Source organism: Neophocaena asiaeorientalis, unplaced genomic scaffold, assembly GCF_003031525.2.
Source record: "Neophocaena asiaeorientalis asiaeorientalis breed wild unplaced genomic scaffold, Neophocaena_asiaeorientalis_V1.1 scaffold246, whole genome shotgun sequence".
NCBI lineage: Eukaryota > Metazoa > Chordata > Mammalia > Artiodactyla > Phocoenidae > Neophocaena > Neophocaena asiaeorientalis.
In genome coordinates this window covers 629,568-648,704 of record NW_020174551.1, presented here as the reverse complement: position 1 = coordinate 648,704, position 19,137 = coordinate 629,568, and the positions used below count along the sequence as shown (strand labels likewise).

Below are 19,137 nucleotides of genomic sequence, written 5' to 3'. Positions count from 1 at the left end.
CAGAGTTTCAGTTTTACAAGATGAGGAGAGTTCTAGAGACGGATGGGATGACGGTTGCACAACATTATGAATATACTTAGTACCACCGAACTTAAAAATGCTTAAGATGGTAAATTTTATGTTTTATGTATTTTACCACAATAAAAAAAAAATCAGAAAAAAATCCCAACAAGATGGTAGGTAGAGACCATCTTATTTGGAAAAATCAGTCAGGAAGGGAGACGACAGCAGTAGCGGAACCAAGCAGAACCCTGCAGGCTCCCCACAACCCCACCAAGTACAAAAGCCCCTCTATGTCCTCTGCCTCTTGTTGGTAGAAAAGCTGAAGTCTCCCAGGCCTCCCAGAGTCACAAAAAAGCAGGTTTGAATAGTTAATGATTAGGACAATAGAGTCACAGACTCAGTGTCTGATGCAAATTCCTGAGTCGTTTTACAGATACCGTAACTGCCACTAGGAGGCATGACATAAGCTGATCCATCTTGAGCAGTACTGAATCTATGGCTAGCACAATTCCAAGAACTGGCAAGAGAATGGGATTAACATTCTTGCTCATAATAATCTATATCTTTGTGGGCATCAAAATAATTGTAGCTTGCTCTGCCCATATATGTAAGCAGGCAACTAAAATTGTCAGCAAAGAGATGCTACAGACCCATGTTGACATCTTTTACTCTGAGAATACAGCACCCTATGTCAGCACAAAGAAGTTACAGAAGATGGACCTTCACCCCAATCCCATAAAAATGGAATGATGTTTGACAGCGGGGAATTAAAAGCATCTCTTTTGCCCCTTTCCTGTTTGCCCATTTCTGTTCCCTTCTAACTGTAAAAGAACCTAATTACAGGAATGAGATCACTAAGCAATTGAAACTAACTCCTGACTTATACTTTCCCGAATGCACACCATGCCTTGCCTAACCTGTTGATATTTCTCATAGATAAAAAGAAGTAAGAAAGAAAAATTAAGTACTTAAAGAATGTTTAGCCCTACCCCAAAGTCCCCCTAAGCAATCTTGCAGGCAGATCGCTCTGGCAAGATAACATTTGAAAAGTCAGCTGGACTGCACACAGTGGAGAACGATGACCCAACCTCCTATCTTGATGATTCACTGAGATACTTCGCCCCCATTTTCCCTTAAAAAACCATCACGGCAGAGCAAAATCTTCAGAGTTGGTCTCAGGACACCAGTCCACCTTCTCCCCAGACTGCTGGCTTTTCTGATTAAAGCACCTTTCCTTTCTATTGACACTTGCCTCTCGAATTACTGGCTTTTGAGCAGCGAGCAGCTAATCCTGAGTTCGGTAACAGTAGGAGGGATACTAGTGGGAGACTGTGGGAAGTAAGGATAGAAACTGAGTATAATTAGGGTTTTATAGTGTCATGGGTTTTAAAAAAAAGTGGTCGGAGCAAGACATAACAGAGAAGATATATAAGCAGAAAGATTTATGTTATTGATAGGTTTAGTGACAAAAGGATCAATGTCTTTAAGAATGTAAGGTAGTTTAGCCACAGAAAAGGACTGAAAATAACATACAATCATAAAATGTAAAGATGGGTAAGGATTCCAGCAGTCATACAGTCGCATCTTATTTTTAGGTGAGAAAATCTAGCCCCAGAGAAGATAATTTTTAAAAATTATATTAATCAGCTGCAGATTCCTAGACTCACAGTCCAACTTTCTATAGGTCTAAACCCTTACATAATTCTAAGGTAACACAGATGGGAATTCACAGCCCAAGAATTTGTTATTTTATACGTATCACTAGGAAGTATTTTCCTTAGACTTAATGGAATTTAAAACTTGTTTAAACACTTTGAACCTTGCTTCTCAAGATCGGTGACTTAAAGGCTCCTCAGCTTTGCCACTCAGGAGGCTCCTTTCTTAGTGAAACCTGAGGAATTTACCTATAGGGACTTCACCTCACTTCTAAATCAACTCAGGTTTGTTATTCAAAGGAAGAAGGTTCCAGGACTTCTGCTCTGACAGCTTAGATGATACAGGAAAGATGGAGGCTCTGAGAGGAAGAACTGAGGCTGTGGAGGCTGGGCGAAGGAAGGAATATTAACAGGAGTATGCTCTTTGCAAAGTTTTTGCTGGCAGCACGGCTCTTAAGTTTCCTCTGTCTCATCAAGATGCGGAGGCTGGCAACAGCTAGACTGAAAGCCAATAAAGAGTAGAGCTGTCCAAGAGAAACAGGGGGCTGTCTCGATGATTCACTGAGATACTTACCCCCCATCTTTCCCTGGGTTCTCAAGGTGGGTCCAGGATCTGGCCTTCTGCTTTTGTATTTTTGTTGTTATTTTGTTTTGTTTTCTTAACCTCAGTGGTATCTGTCCAGGGGCTCAGTTGCATCCAATCACTCGGCAGTGATCAGGCCCTGGGGAGCTGATTCACGCTAACCAAGCTCATAGGAGATGGACTGATTAAAAAAAAGGAAGTTCACTGACTCATTTACAAAGAGACAGCCAGGCAGATGGGACTAGTTATGTCACTTGATCAACTCATTCCATCTTCACTGGAAAAGTGTGCTTGGGAAGCCAGGTTGAGAACAGAGTTGCTTGATGAATGTAGTGTCAGAACAAGGAGAATTGATGTTCCCAAGCTACATTCTCTCAAAGTACTGTTCTGCATTGTAGGAATACGCTGTCAAGATGGTTGGAATACTCATGTTAGCTGTACAGGACACTCACCCTCTTGGATGAAGATAATAAAGCACTTAGTATAATATTTGAGACACAGAGAGTACTCAGTTAATACAAGCCATCATTATTATGGGGCTATATATACGCTGGCAACTTAGCATAATGGGCTAACAGCACGGGCTTTGGAGTTAGATCCTTGCTCCGTCACTCAGTACCCGTATGCCAACAGGAAGGTTACTTAACCTCTCAAGTCTCAGTTCTCCTATCTGTAAAATGAGTATAATAATAGTAACTTTACAGGGTGACCCTTAAGATTACTTAATATGTTGTGTGAAAATCACTTAACTGCTCACTATAAGCACTGAATGCCTACAAACTCTTACATAGCATTTCTTATATCTCAGATACCACTTTACAGACATTAATTCATTTAGTCCTATGACTAAAGGTGGATATAGCTGAGGAACCTGTCACTACTCAATTATATTCACCAACATCTGCTCCCCTTCCTTGAGGAAGTATATACTTTCCCAACTCCACTGAAGTCAGATATGACCATTTGACTTACTTTGGCCAGTCAAATTTAAATAGAAGAGACATCTGACACTACTTGGCAGAAAAGTTTAAAACCAATTTGTGCTTCCCTACCTCTAGGATTATAGATGGATTAGTTGAGGTAGAGTTCCCATTAGCCTGAGCTCCTAACTGACCCTTGCTGACCCTGGTAGGCAAACAGTGTGAGCAAGAAATAAGCTATTGTTTTAAGCCACTGAGATTTTCATTTTTGTTACCACAGCACAAGCTGGCATATTCTAATTGATTCAGAAGCGTAGAGACAAAAGGAAATTTTCCCAAGACCACACAGCTAGAAAGTATCTGGCTCCAGAGTCTGTACTCTTGACCACTTTATGTTTCTTAATAATTGACAGTAACATCAACATGAAGAATAGTTTATTATGAATACATTGTTGTCAGTGGAGGTCTGTTTCTAGACTTCATAAGTAGCTGTTCTTTTCTGAAAGAGTTGGCTCAGGAAGAAACCTAGCCTTTCTCCAGCCTCTACTATAACAACAGCCAGCAGCTGACAGAACACCATTGGAGAATTTCTCAGTGGATGACATGGAGGACCCTGGACATGTTCCTTCTTTATATAACCTCAGAGCAGCCCCCAGGGGCACAGTCACTACGGCCACCAGTAGAGCCTGGTTGGATCCCCCCAACACACACAGTATCTCAGAGAATGATTTAAAATATCTACGTTCCTTCTGCTGAGGGTGACCCCATTTTTTCTGTCACTCAGTCTTTCAGAGATGGATGCCTCTTCTCATACTTCTTTTCCCATTAGCCCATAATCTTGTTTCCCTTCTTTTCCTGCCTCTCAACAATGAGCAAAGACTTCAGATGTGTTTGCAGGCTCTATCAGAAAGCATATTACTGACATCCATGTAATTTCCCTTATGTAGCAAGATTCCCCAGAGATGTGAGGGCCTGAAATTTAGGGACTGAGCAAGAGAATCTGTCTGAATTAGAAACACAAGTACCCAAGGAGCTTTAGACTCTGCTCTTCCCAAGGAAAATGAAAATGTTGTCAAGATAAAAACAGAAGGAGCAAAGCTTAAGCAGTGATGGAAAGCCAAGAAATTAGGTGGAAAAAGATTAGTCATATCTACTGAACATAAATCTATAAAAGAGACCCAGTTTTTTGTGGCATACAATGAAATGCATTAAATTATAAGCTGGAAATCTATCTAGGGAAAGTATACACATCAATTAATAGAAGTGTCCATTGATGAAGAAATCGTCTATTCATTATTTATTTAACACATGTCATTCAACTAGTAATCAATGAAATTCATGAACAAATAAGAAGTCAGCCACTTCTTAACCCTTTTATTTATTTGTAAGCTCTAGTGATCACCTACTTCATAGCTTTTCCATTATAATAAAATGCTTATTAATTATATTTCTTCAATTTCTTTTATATATATCTCTACTGGACACTTCTCCAGCTTGGAGAATTGATTTTTTCATCAAACTTTTGAAAATGTTGAGATAATGGAATTTAGTTCCTTAAACTAGCCGACAGGCCAAGTTAGAAATATATATATTGGGAAACTCACTAAAATGTTACTCTCAGGTTCTTACTAGTTTCGGTTTTATAAGTGTGACCACCTTTTAATGAAATTCTTTTTGTACTTAAAGAATTAAACCATTCTGGATAGAGTCCAAAATTTTAAGTGAATTCCACTTCATGATACATTACGTTTTATCCATGATATAGTATAAATTCATATCTCTTTTCCAAGAGACCTTCAGAATTCTCGTTAGCAAAATACTTCCAAGGTTGATAATAATTTACTACAATAAACTGGCTGTGCAGGTGAAGTTGTAGTATCTCTTTCTGGAAGACGTAAAGAACAGGAAAATTTTTCATTGTAAGATTTTAATATTATGCTAATAACCAAACAAAACTCTTTTATGAAGGACAGCATGGAGAAAAGACAGATGGAAGGAACAGTTAATTCGTGAGGGTGGGATGAGATAGAGCTATCTTTGTCCAATGATTATCTGGAAAAGACACTGCAGACTGAGTCATTGAGACCTGCATCATCATATCATCCCAAATGAACACAGAAGCTATTTAAAGACTTCAATTTTATGCTCAGAAGTGAAAGAGAAAGAAAGGAAGAGGAGGAAAATGACTGTAATAGTTGGCTATTGGCATGTGACAAAAGTGTGGGGAGATGCAAAAGATCTGCTAAGCAATTCCCTACTCTGGACCCAAGCATAGTGCTAATGCTGGATTATAAATCCTCATTTCTAGCTTGGAAAATTTGGACGCTGTAAGTATAATTCATGTTTGTTATATTGCAGAGCTATTCATCTTTGTCTCTGCAAATTTTTCTCCAGCTTCTCGGTCATATATTAATATCAGATCAATGTAATTTTGAATTGCAGGAAACACAAACTAAAGAATTTATTTTTTGGTCTCAGCTCAATTTCCTTTAAAGTCAATGTCCCTTTCTACCACTCCATGCTGCCCACCCACCATTTTCCTGAGGACACATTTCTCATTTCTTGTAGATCCTCCCTTACTTGTTGGAAATTACATTGGAATTAAATATTTTAGCTACTTGAACACACATGTTCAACAAATATTGGTCAATCATCATTCTCTTCCCCTAGATATCGAGGAGTACTTGTAAAAATTGTGTGTAAGGAAACCTTTTCAGTAAGCAACGCAGAATTTTTAGGTGAGCCTTGACATATCCTACTATTTCAGTGATTATGTCTTACCAATGTGGTTGTTACTAATTCATCCAGTTGTAAGCAATGGAAATTGCCTCTAGTAAACTTAAGAAAAAGGGCATTTTTAGGAGATTGAAAATCAATAGGAAGACTGGAGAACAAAGAAGGAACTAAGAACTTCAGATCCAAGATACAAGAAATAAAGGAAGAGCCTTAGAGAGGAGGTTCTTCTCAGAGGGGCACCACTAGAGTACACAACCTCCAAAAAAGCCTGGTCTCTTTGTGCCTCAGCTAAAAATTCAAATTCCAAGGAGGTCATTTGTTTAGCACTTGGGGAAAGAGCACATAATTAACAGGTCCACTAAACGCAATGGGGGAGAGAAGGGAAATAGAAGTTTGGAGAAGTTCACTATTCTTGTTTAAGTTCCTAGTGCTCAAGCTGAAATACTAGTAGCTGGTACATGAGCTAAAATAATAGAAGATTGATTCTGTTTCAAAAGATCTGTCTGAGAATGATTTGTACAGCATTTGCTAGGCCCCACCTAGCAATCAGTTCCTGTCGCTAAACCAAACACACAAACAAACCTCAGAAAACAGTGAATGGGCTTCAGTCAGAAGTTAACAAAGAAACTAACAATTATACCTCAATTTAAAAAAATTAATTAGTCGATTTTTAAATTTAAATTAAGAAAAACCAAAAGACTTTTATCCCAATGGTCATCCTCACCCTGGCAAAAGTAATAGCATATATATACAATAATAGTATAGGTATAGATATAATGTCAAGTTTTGTGCACTGTGATTTAGATATTTTTATATGTATTATCTCATTTCATTCTTATAAAACCTGGGGTGTAGGTATTATTATCACCCTCAGAGAGACTACATAACTTGGCCAAAGCGTCACAGCTATCAGGCAGTCTGCACCCAGAGCCTGTGCCCTCACCCCTGTACTAGGCTGCCTGGAGTCAGTCACATGGATTGAGTCTTTCAGGAGGCAGGAGGACAGGGTAGTGGTTAGAACGATGGGCATGATATAGCATCTCAGTTCTGCCATCTACTAGCTGAAGGTAAGAAACTAAAACCTTCCCGAGCCTCAATTTCCTCATCTGTGAGATGGAGAGGGTCAGCATGAGTGGCTGCAATGTCACACAGTTGTTGTGAAGAGGAAAGGAGGAAACATACATGAACTACTTAGTCATGGGTGCTTGTCACATGTGAAGTGTTGAATAATCAATGGCTGCTATTAGTCACATGTCTGTCTCCCCTAGTAGACTAGTTCTGGAGGCCCAGCTATTACTTTTTTGATATTTGTGTCTGTAGCTCCTTTCTCAGGGATCAGCACATTCATGAGCCCACATAAAAACACGCTGAACAGAAAGCGTCTGTATCAGGGCTCACACTGCCATGTTGTACTCAGGTATTATAAAACAAGCTCCTCTTTATATTAACACTATAGTTCCTGCCTCTTAAGCAAATGACACCTATTTCCCCGCCCCCCACCTCCTGCCCCCAGGCTGTTAACTCACGAGGTCAGGGTCTGTGTCGCTTTTGTTCTTCATGGGTTCCCAGTGTATAGCAGAGAGCCCAGTACATAGTAGGAGCTTAACAAATATTTGTGGACTGAATTTGTAATAAACATTTGTGATATGTATTACAGTCCACCTAGCACTTTCACATAAACATGTGCTCTCTGTAGAGCAGGCTCTGGAGCCAACTGCCTGGGTTCAAACTCCAGCTCCACCATTTACTAGCTGAGTGACCTTGGGTAATATACATAAGTTTTCAGTGCCTTGGTTTTCTCACTTTTAAAATGAGAATAATAACAGTATTGAGTTAATGAAAGTATTAAAATGTTAATTCATATAAACCTTGTAAAACAGAGCCTGGCGCATCAGTGTTCTTTAAATGTCAGCAATTATTAATTTTGTTTGTAGCTGTTTTTCTCCATCACACTAAGAATAAGCTATTCCAACTGCCTAAATCATTTGTCCATTCATGTAACAAAATATGAAAAGTGGCATCTTTACTTTGAAGTCCTAAAATTAGTTTTCAGTGGAGCAAATCATAATCTCAAAAAACTGACTTCCAAAATTTTTGCAAAAATAAATGTATTTACAGAGACTCTTCCTAAAGTCAAATAATCCTAAATGGCTCCAGATATTCTGTAGTTGAAAGCTTTTCCGAGTCACTTGTGTTGGATCCTTCTCCAGAAACATTTTGTGTTATTCTTTCCACAAACCAGAACAGCCATATTGACTTGACTAGAAGCATGAGTAAACCACACACACACAAACACCAGGTGATAGAATTAGGTTGTGCTGTCTTCTGCCTCCACCACAAAACTCATTATCCTATTATGGCAAACCGTGTGTTAATCCCCGTATGCATCTCCCGTCACTTAGAGCACAAATTAATTAGGTCAAGTGTTAATTAAAAATTCAAGTCACCGTATTTAACCACTGACGCTTCTCTACACATTGGAGAGATGAGGAGAAAAATAAAGACAAAGGGGCACCTGAGTACTTCATTTACCTTCAGTACTGTAATGTTCCAAGCAAAGCTCTCAGTTGCTTTGTTGAGTTTTCTTCCTTTCAAGCCTTCTTTTGCCCCCAGATTATGAAGTTCCTCATGGAACTCCATCCCTTTAAAAAGAGAACATAAGAGAATTCTTCGTATAAATTTCAGAAAAACAGGCATTTTATTGTGAAAATATTATCAGTAAAAATATAATTTCCCATTTCTGTCCTTCTCATAATCTCTAAATCCCAAAATTGAATTCTCCTTCTCATTCTGTTCATCACCACCAAATGGCTATCCTTAAAGGGAAACTAAAAATAATCAATGCATTAGATTAAATTAGATTTTAAACAGCAAGGGGCCATAGACAAAGACATGAGAAGTTAAGAAGCAAATTCTTCCAACAGGCGGCATCCATCTTGTTTGTTCTCTGCCTGGTTTTTATATAAAATGGTATAATGTGTGAATGGCTACCATATGTGAAGGATGCACATATCTTACTTTGCCTCATGAAGCATCCATATGGCTTGACAGTAGGCCTGGAGCCCACATAGATAACAATGGTAATTAGTAAACGTTGAGTAAAAATAAAAAGCTTTTTTAAAATAGTATTCCTGGAAACACCCAAATGTGTCAGATTTGGGAATGGCCTTAAAGTTATTTTTAGCTAAACCATTCCCCCAAGCTTGAATACTATAAAAAAAACCCCACCATCATCTTTCTCTCCTAAGCCTTTGTCTTAGCACCTCAGAGATGGGAATCACACTTTCTTCTGGAAAGCTCATTCCATCTTTGGAAAGCTGTGACTGATATCAAACCAGTCTCCCTGAAACTTCTACTCCTTCGTGCTAGCTAGCCTCCTCAGAACAAGGTCTAATCTCTGTTCCACAGTACAGCCCTTTAAATATTTGAAGAAGGATGTTGGATAAAGTCTACTAGAGTTTTCCCTTCTCCAGATTAAACATTCTAACATGTTTCAGCTTATTATAATTTCTCTTTAAGGATGACATCCAGGAATATCGTTCTCAAAATGGGATTGAAGTTGCCCACATGACATAGGGTTTTACCACCACTTTCCTAGTTCTAGTGACTAGGCTTGTATTAATGAAGCCTAAAACCACATTAACTTTTCTGGTGCTAACATCACAAGCCCAGTACATAGTAAGAGCATGGCTGCAGAGCCCAGATCTACACTCTGGCTCTACCACTGACTAGCTACGTGAGCATGAGCGAATCCCTGAAACTCTCTGCCATTAAGTCTCCTCAATGGTGCAATGGTGATAACAAGAGTATTGACCTCATGGAACTGTGTGAAGATTAAATGAGTCAACACATACAAAACTCTCAAAGTAGCGCATGGTACATAGGAGCATAATATAAGTATTTCGTATTGTTATTATTTTCGTGCTTCCTGTCAACGGAAACATTTAAGCCTCCAGATCAGTAGCGAAGAGCACCGTTTTCAAAGTTTGGTCTGGGTTCAAAGGTCACCTCTACCACGTGTTGATATGGGATTTGGGGTAATTCGCTCAATCTCTCAGAATCTCAGATGCCTCATCTCTAGATTGGATATAATGATGACTACATTGCAGAGTTGTTATGAGGACTAAATAACATAGCATGTGTGCTTAGTGTATCAGATACATATATATCAAGCAACTGTCAGTGTCATCTTCCTTATTGCAATCACGAATGTGTGTGTGTGTGGATCAGGGAGAACATGGATCCAAGAGAGACAAAAGTACTGGGGTGTGGATGAAGTGAAAGTAAATAAACACAGCAGTGTGCCATCAGAGACATGTGACCCATCCCACCCTTAAAGAAGGAACAAATCTAAAATGAGGACAAGTAAATGAGGCAAAAGCCTAGAAGGTTAACAAGATTATGGTTCAAACTGTAAAAATATAGTGTTTCTTAAGGGGCAATGTGAAACCACAGTTTCCATATCAGTAATAAAAAGGCTTTGATCGGTTCCCAAATCACAAAAGTAAATTCAGAAACCCTCACCTCTCTAGACATCTTCAGATACCCCCTCTATATACACAACGACCACCTACCCACTATCACGTAGATCTCTTCTGTACTAAACAAAGGCTTCAGTGTAACTCAAAGTATAGTTAAACTTTAAAAGTCTGCCAAAAATCATCATTATGGTTTCTAAACGAAATGGGGCAAGGGGGGAAGGTTACCTGCTTTCTGACACTGCACAATCTTTTCCTGGACTGTGTCTGCCATTTCTATGAGAAACCGGCTCTCTTGGATCATCTGTCACAAAATAAGCATTAAAAAGGTGGTTGTCAGAAATCCTTAAACTGGCACATTGGAAAGACAACATAAAGACCCACATGAAACTGCCAGTAATGGGGCACCCTGGCCATAACCACAAGAGATGGGAGAGGCAAGGATGATCTCTGCTCCAAGCCCCATCCACCCTAACACCAGCTAGAGTCACCTACCTTATGGTTGCTCCACTTATGTAATATGCCTGGCATACCATGGGTGCCAAATCAATAACTGTTGAATAAATGCATACACACTCTTTTTAAGTCCCAGATCACATTCATGAACACCTCTTATTTTATCCCCTCGCCCCAAAGTTACTGCAACATCAAGGCAAGTGGTACTGGAACAACAGCAATGAGATATCAGAACAGGGAATCACCTAGTGATGAGGTAAAGAACTACAGGACACGTCAGTGAAGTCAGCAAATTGGATTTAAGTGGTGCAAAGATGGTGGAGTCCTGGTCCTTCGTTGAGAAGGGCTCCAGCTCCATTGGCAAGAATGAACTGTGGGTCATATTCACCAGCAATTCCACAGAGCTTGTAGGCAACAATGCTGAAATGGTGTCCCTGCCCTCCACATTTGGGTAGAAAGAAAAAAGACCAAGAAGTAATTAATATACTGAGTGAAGTAGGGAAAATAGGACAGCTGTTGGAGAGATGAAGAAAAGAGAAATCTGTATGTGAAGAAGGGGGAAGATGAGAGTAGGTAAAGAAGTTGTGATCAGAAAGACAACGGATTGGGGCCCTTCTGAAGAAATGACTAAAGAAAGGCACCAATAGGCAAACACTTCCTGAATTTCCAGCCACTCTTCTACTCCTAATAAATGTTGTACCTTTTAGTCTGACTATTCCATGTTTTATCTGTCTGGCTCAATAATCTGAAGAGAGTTCAAGGCAGAATCCAAAGTGGACATAAAAAGTCTCGAGTAAGACATTCTTCAAAATTAAATGCTGTTGTACAAGATTGTAGTTTTATACAATCACTTTCAAATATAAAGTGGTTTATGACTACAAATCTTCAAATGGAAAAGAATATTTGAATCATGAATATTTAGTGCCTAACAACTCTATAGAAGTAAAATCAAATCATTCATTCATTTAACAAATACCTACTCAGCAGGCCCTATGTGTAAGCACCGTAGGAACTACAAGGGGTATGATACATGGATGAGCAAAAACAGACACATTTCTATCTCCATGAAGTTCATAGTCGAGTAGGGAAGTCTACTCAAATGATTAAATGACACGTGATAATTAATTCAACCAAACTTCAATTACTGATATTTTCCGCCTAAAATGATAGTTTGAAGTGACTTATTTGGAGGGCTAAAGTGACTATTAAAACCATAAAACTAGACACCCAAGAAGGTCTAAGCTGCGTCAAACTTTTTAACTGCATTAACTCTTCCAACTCCCAAGAGGAAGTGGAATGCTTCTGAATAACAATTTCTCAAATGGTTATGTGCCTGGGTTACTGCAGCTTCCAAGTGAAGGAAACTTACAGGCAAAGAAAGATTTAATATGAAGGGAATCTGATTTAGTCTTTTCTAAGTTTAGAAAGATGCTAAGTTTAGCATCTACCCATGCAGCATCAATTGAGTTTTCATAATACTTTCAAAGTTATCAGATGTTCCAAATTAGTCAGATAGCATACAAAATGTTTTCATAAAATTCAAGCAAGGGAAACCTTCATAAAGAACAAACACATTCTGTGACTTTACCATGAGCAAAATAGCCAATATACTGCACAATTTTAGAATCATTTTATTTTTAAGGCTAAGAGAATCTTAGCTGTCAGGACCACACCCTTAATTTTGTGAAAAAGGAAACTAAGACTTATAAGAGTTAAAATCCTTGTCCAAAAAATGGAACTAATTAGTGATCAAACTGGAATTAAAATCCCGGTTTCCTGGAATCCATTTATTTTCATGAAAAAACAGCACCCTCTGGTTTTGTCTAGCCTGGCCATGCCTTCACACATTCAGTCTTTTGAGCCTGAAATGTAGCTTTCCAGAGTCACCTGACCCAGCCCATCAGTAATAACATGAGGCCATGACCGTAATCAATCTATTTCAGCCAGGTTCAAATATGTCCTTTTCAAGAAAAACTCCAAAAAGGGATAGCATTGGTAATATCCTTTGATAATATCTTGACTGACATTCATTTCTCTTGGTTTTGCACTTAGTGGAGAACATATGATACCATTATCTGATTTAAAAAAAAAAAGAAAAGAAACTCTATTGATTTGTGGCCAGCTTTTTTTTTTTTTGCAGTATTTTACTAAATATCTCCTCAGTGTTGAGTACAAAATGTACTTCCTACATCCAAAAATGTACTTCCTACATCCAAAAATGCCACAGCCTTTTTGTGAGAACCTGAGAAGGAAGTGTCCTCTTCGCCAAAGCTAACTCTTCTACCTTGACTTCCAATCTCACCTTTCCCTCTTCCCTTCAGGAACCCATTCCTAATGACCGCTTCTTTATTCATCTACAATTTCTACCTCTCCCTTGCTTTTTCCCTTTTCCATACAACATCTCCTACCTTAAAGTAAGCAAACAAAAACAATAACAAAATACTCTATTGGCCTTCAAGTGGTTGTCCTCATCAATCTTTCCTTAAAACACTAGCCCATGCTCACTGCTTTGACTCTCGCGGGACTCCACCGAGACCCCCCAAAGTCTGGTCTCATCACAGACTACCCCCTGGCCAATCCTCAGTTCTCATTCTTGCCAGCTCAGCAGTTGACCCCCCTTTATATCTCCAGATTCATCTATCCATTTTCATATCTATCCATCGATATCACCTTTTCCTTATCTTATTTTGTGATACTTATTTTTTCTAGTATTAATTAACCCACACATGTACACAACAGATCCTTGCTCAAACGCAACATTGTCTTTTTTGAAATCTAATCTTTCTTTTTGTCTCTAGTCATTTTTCCTAGGTTCTCCATTTTTCTATAACCTTACATGTTCTTTTTTTTAATGTTTATTTACTTGTTTATTTTCTTATTAGTCATCCATTTTACACACATCAGTGAATACATGTCAATCCCAGTCTCCCAGTTCATCCCACGACCACACCCACTGCACGTCACTTTCCCCCCTTGGTGTCCATACGCTTCTTCTCTACATCTGTGTCTCAATTTCTGCTCTGCAAACTGGTTCATCTGTACCATTTTCTAGGTTCCACATATATGCGCTCATATACGATATTTGTTTTTCTCTTTCTGACTTACTGCACTCTGTATGACAGTCTCTAGATGCATCCACGTCTCTACAAATGACCCAATTTCGTTCCTTTTTATGTCTGAGTAATATTCCATTGTATATATGTACCACTTCTTCTTTATTCATTCATCTGTCGATAGGCATTTGGGTTGCTTCCATGACCTGGCTATTGAAAATAGTGCTGTAATGAACATTGGGGTGCATGTGCTTTTTGAATTATGGTTTTCTCTGGGTATATGCCCAGTAGTGGGATTGCTGGGTCATACGGTAATTTTACTGTTAGTTCTTTAAGGAACCTCCATACTGTTCTCCATAGTGCCTGTATCAATTTACATTCCCACCAAGAGCGCAAGAGGGTTCCCTTTTCTCCACACCCTCTCCAGCATTCGTTGCTTGTAGATTTTCTGATGATGCCCATTCTAACTGGTGTGAGGTGATACCTCATTGTAGTTTTGATTTGCATATCTATAATAATTAGTGATGTTGAGCGGCTTTTCATGTGCTTCTTGGCCATCTCTATGTCTTCTTTGGAGAAATGTCTATTTAGGTCTTCTGCCCATTTTTGGATTGGGTTGTTTTTTTTTTAAATATTGAGCTGCATGAGCTGTTTATATATTTTGGAGATTAATCCTTTGTCTGATGAATAATTTGCAAACGTTTTCTCCCATTCTGAGGGTTGTCTTTTTGTTTTGTTTTTGGTTTCCTTTGCTGTGCAAAAGCTTTTAAGTTTCATTAGGTCTAATTTGTTTATATTTGTTTCTATTTCCTTTAGGAGGTGGATCAAAAAAGATCTTGCTGTGATTTATGTTAAAGAGTGTTCTTCCTATGCTTTCCTCTAAGAGCTTTATAGTGCTTTCTCCATTGTATATCCTTGTCTCCTTTGTCGTAGATTAGTTGACCATAGGTGCATGGGTTTATCTCTGGGCTTTCTATCCTGTTCCATGGATCTACATTTCTGTTTTTGTGCCAGTACCATATTGTCTTGATTACTGTAGCTTTGTAGTATAGTCTGAAGTCAGGGAGTCTGATTCCTCCAGCTCCATTTTTTTCCCTCAAGACCACTTTGGCTATTCAGGGTCTTCTGTATCTCCATAGAAATTTTAGGATTTTTGCTTCTGGTTCTGTAAAAAATGCCATTGGTAATTTGATAGGGATTGCACTGAACCTGTAGATTGCTTTGGGTAGTAGAGTCATTTTCACAATATTGATTCTTCCAATCCAAGAACATGGTATACCTCTCCATCTGTTGGTATCATCTTTAATTTCTTTCATCAGTGTCTTATAGTTTTCTGCATACAGCTCTTTTGTCTCCCTAGGTAGGTTTATTCCTAGGTATTTTATTCTTCTTGTTGCAGTGGTAAATGGGAGGTTTTCCTTAATTTCTCTTTCAGATTTTTCATTATTAGTGTATAGGAATGCAAGAGATTTCTGTGCGTTAATTTTGTATCCTGCTACCCTACCAAATTCATTTATTAGCTCTAGGAGTTTTTTGCTGGCACCTTTAGGATTCTCTATGTTTAGTATCATGTCATCTGCAAACAGTGACAGTTTTATATCTTCTTTTCCAATTTGTATTCCTTTTATTTCTTTTTCTTCTCTGACTGCCGTGGCTAGGACTTCCAAAACTATGTTGAATAATAGTGGTGAGGGTGGACATCCTTGTCTTGTTCCTGATCTTAGAGGAAATGGTTTCAGTTTTTCACCATTGAGAATGATGTTTGCTGTAAGTTTGTCGTATATGGCCTTTATTATGTTGAAGTAGGTTCCCTCTATGCCCACTTTCTAGAGAGTTTTTATCATAAATGTGTGTTGAATTTTGTCAAAAGCTTTTTCTGCATCTATTGAGATGATCATATGTTTTTTCGTCTTCAATTTGTTTATATGGTGTATCACATTGATTGATTTGCGTATATTGAAGAATCCTTGAATCACTAGGATAAATCCCGCTTGATTATGGTGTATGATCCTTTCAATGTGTTGTTGGATTCTGTTTGCTGGTATTTTGCTGAGGATTTTTGCATATATATTCATCAGTGATATTGGTCTGTAATTTTCTTTTTTTATATAGTATCTTTGTCTGGTTTTGGTATCAGGGTAATGGTGGCCTCATAGAATGAGTTTGGAAGTTTTCCTTCCTCTGCAAATTTTTGGAAGAGTTTGAGAAGGATGGGTGTTAGCTCTTCTCTAAATGTTTGATAGAATTCACCTGTGAAGCCATGTGGTGCTGGACTTTTGTTTGTTGGAAGATTTTTAATCATGGTTTCAATTTCATTACTTGTGACTGGTCTGTTCATACTTTCTGTTTCTTCCTGGTCCAGTCTTGGAAGGTTATACCTTTCTAAGAATTTGTCCATTTCTTCCAGGTTGTCTATTTTATTGGCATAGAGCTGCTTGTAGTAGTCTCTTACGATGCTATGTAATTCTGTGGTGTCTGTTGTAACTTCCCCTTTTTCATTTCTAATTTTATTGATTTGAGTCCTCTCCCTCTTTTTCTTGATGAGTCTGGCTAAAGGTTTATCAATTTTGTTTATCTTCTCAAAGAACCAGCTTTTAGTATTATTTATCTTTGTTATCCTTTTCTTTATTTCTATTTCATTTATTTCTGCTCTAATCTTTATGATTTCTTTCCTTTTGCTAACTTTGGGTTTTCTTTGTTCTTCTTTCTCTAGTTCCCTTAGGTGTAATGTTAGATTGTTTATTTGAGATGTTTCTTGTTTCTTGAGGTAGGACTGTATTGCTATCAACGTCCCTCTTAGAAGTGCTTGTGCTGCATCCCATAGGTTTTGGATTGTCGTGTTTTTATTTTCATTTGTCTGTATTTTTTGACTTCCTCTTTGACTTCTTCAGTGATCTCTTGGTTATCTAGTAACGTATTGTTTAGCTTCGATGTGTTTGTGTTTTTTACATTTAATTGATTTCTAATCTCATAGCCTTATGGTCAGAAAAGATGCTTGACATGATTTCAATTTTCTTAAATTTACTGAGGCTTGATTTGTGACCCAAGGTGTGATCTATCCTGGAGAATGTTCCATGCACACTTGAGAAGAAAGTGTAATCTGCTGTTTTTGGATGAAATGTCCTATAAGTATCAATTAAATCTATGTGGTCTACTGTGTCATTTAAAGCTTGTGTTTCCTTATTAATTTTCTGTTTGGATGATCTGTCCATTGGTGTAAGTGAGGTGTTAAAGTCCCCCACTATTATTGTGTTACTGTCAATTTCCTCTTTTAGAGCTGTTAGCAGTTGCCTTATGTACTGAGGTGCTCCTATGTTTGGTGCATATATATTTATAATTGTTATATGTTCTTCTTGGATTGATCCCTTGATCATTACATAGTGTCCTTCCTTGTCTCTTGTAACATGCTTTAAAGTCTATTTTATCTGATATGAGTATTGCCACTCCAGCTTTCTTTTGATTTCCATTTGCATGGAATATCTTTTTCCATCCCCTCACTTTCAGTCTGAATATGTCCCTAGGTCTGAAGTGGGTCTCTTGTAGACAGCATATATATATAGGTCTTGTTTTTGTACCCATTCAGGAAGCCTGTGTCTTTTGGTTGGAGCATTTAATCCATTCACATTTAAGGTAATTTTTGATATATATGTTCCTATTACAATTTTCTCAATTTGTTCTCGGAGTGTTTCTCCTTGGGTTTATCCTGTATGGGACTCTCTGGGCTTCCTGGACTTGGGTGGCTATTCCCTTTCCCATGCCAGGGAAGTTTTCGATTATAATCTCTTCAAATATTTTCTCGGGTCCTTTCTCTCTTTCTTCTCCTTCTGGGACCCTTATAATGCGAATGTTGTTGCGTTTAATATTGTCCCAGAGGTTCTTAGGCTGTCTTCATTTCTTTTCATTCTTTTTTCTTTATTCTGTTCTGCAGCAGTGAATTCCACCATTCTGTCTTCCAGGTCACTTATCTGTTCTTCTGCCTCAGTTATTCTGCTATTGATTCCTTCTAGTGTAGTTTTCATTTCAGTTATTGTATTGTTCATCTCTGTTTGTTTGTTCTTTAATTCTTCTAGATCTTTGTTAAACATTTCTTGCATCTTCTCGATCTTTGCCTCCATTTTTTTTTCGAGGTCCTGGATCATCTTCACTATCATTATTCTGAATTCTTTTTCTGGAAGATTTCCTATCTCCATTTCATTTAGTTGTTTTCCTTGGGTTTTATTTTGTTCCTTCATCTGGTACATAGCCCTCTGCCCTTTCAACTTGTCTATCTTTCTGTGAATGTGGTTTTTGTTCTTCAGGCTGCAGGATTGTAGTTCTTCTTGCTTCTGCTGTCTGCCCTTTGGTGGATGAGGCTATCCTCCTTACATGTTCTTAATTCCCTTTCAAATTGAGTACTGAAAACTAAACATACAGCTTTTAGTAGGATTATACCTATGGAAAATATAATACTCAAGTATCAGAAAATAAATTTTAAAACTTTATTACTTATTTGAGGCAAAATAAATTCACGACCAAAACATAGAACAAACACTATGATTCAAGTTATCTTCAAAATCTTTCAAGTAAATATTTGTTAACCCCATAGTGTAAGAAGTTTGTTTTTCTCATTGTCTAATAGATCACTTCATAAAGAGATAGTCAAGTGTGATTTAACCTTCAACATAGAAGAGTATCCCCGAGGATAACTTTAAAACCTTTAGTAACAAAAGACATAACTTTAAAACACCTCATAATATTCTCAGAACTTAAAATAATTGCTCATGTAAACTTTTGTCATAAGAGCATTTGATCCTCTTCTCTATGGTAACAGCTTCCATTGTATTTAGAAGAATAATTTTATTCTAATTTCTGCAGTCAACTTTCAACTCTTAGTAGTTATAGAGAAAACAAATAAGATGGACGGCTGAAATGTACCAACAATTCCAAACCACATTTAAAGCAACAACTTCAACCCTTCCCCCCAGCTAAGTAATTTATCTAAGTTGTTAGGAAGGGAAAATGGTTGATTTGAGTTTCATCTCTTTCTTAGATCTCTACAGATCCTGACGGAAATGACATACAAAGTGCTAAAGCCAAGGAGAGAAGGTGAGAAGCATGTCTTCAGATAATCCCCCAGCTGGGTAGTCAGTAGACAGCCAGCCAAGGCTGGATTGACTCAGTGGATAGAATCTGGCAGCAGCCTTATTTACATATCTAATGTCTCAGCCTGAGTTCCCAGTTGCCTTTGCTGTTATAGCAATACAAAGAGCTTTT

The 19,137-nt window shown here is 38.0% G+C and overlaps 1 protein-coding gene across 2 annotated transcripts in view; it reads right to left on the bottom strand.

The window, feature by feature from the left end:
* The window catches only part of PLCL1 (phospholipase C like 1 (inactive)), a 342,887-nt gene that overhangs the window by 35,116 nt on the left and 288,634 nt on the right, over positions 1-19,137 (bottom strand). For both annotated transcript variants that reach the window (XM_024757362.1, XM_024757363.1), the window contains exons 4-5: positions 10,604-10,679; positions 8,430-8,539 (exon numbers count right to left, since the gene is read on the bottom strand). In XM_024757362.1, the coding sequence (XP_024613130.1) occupies positions 8,430-8,539; positions 10,604-10,679 (186 nt within the window). The remainder of the gene's footprint in view (positions 1-8,429; positions 8,540-10,603; positions 10,680-19,137) is intronic.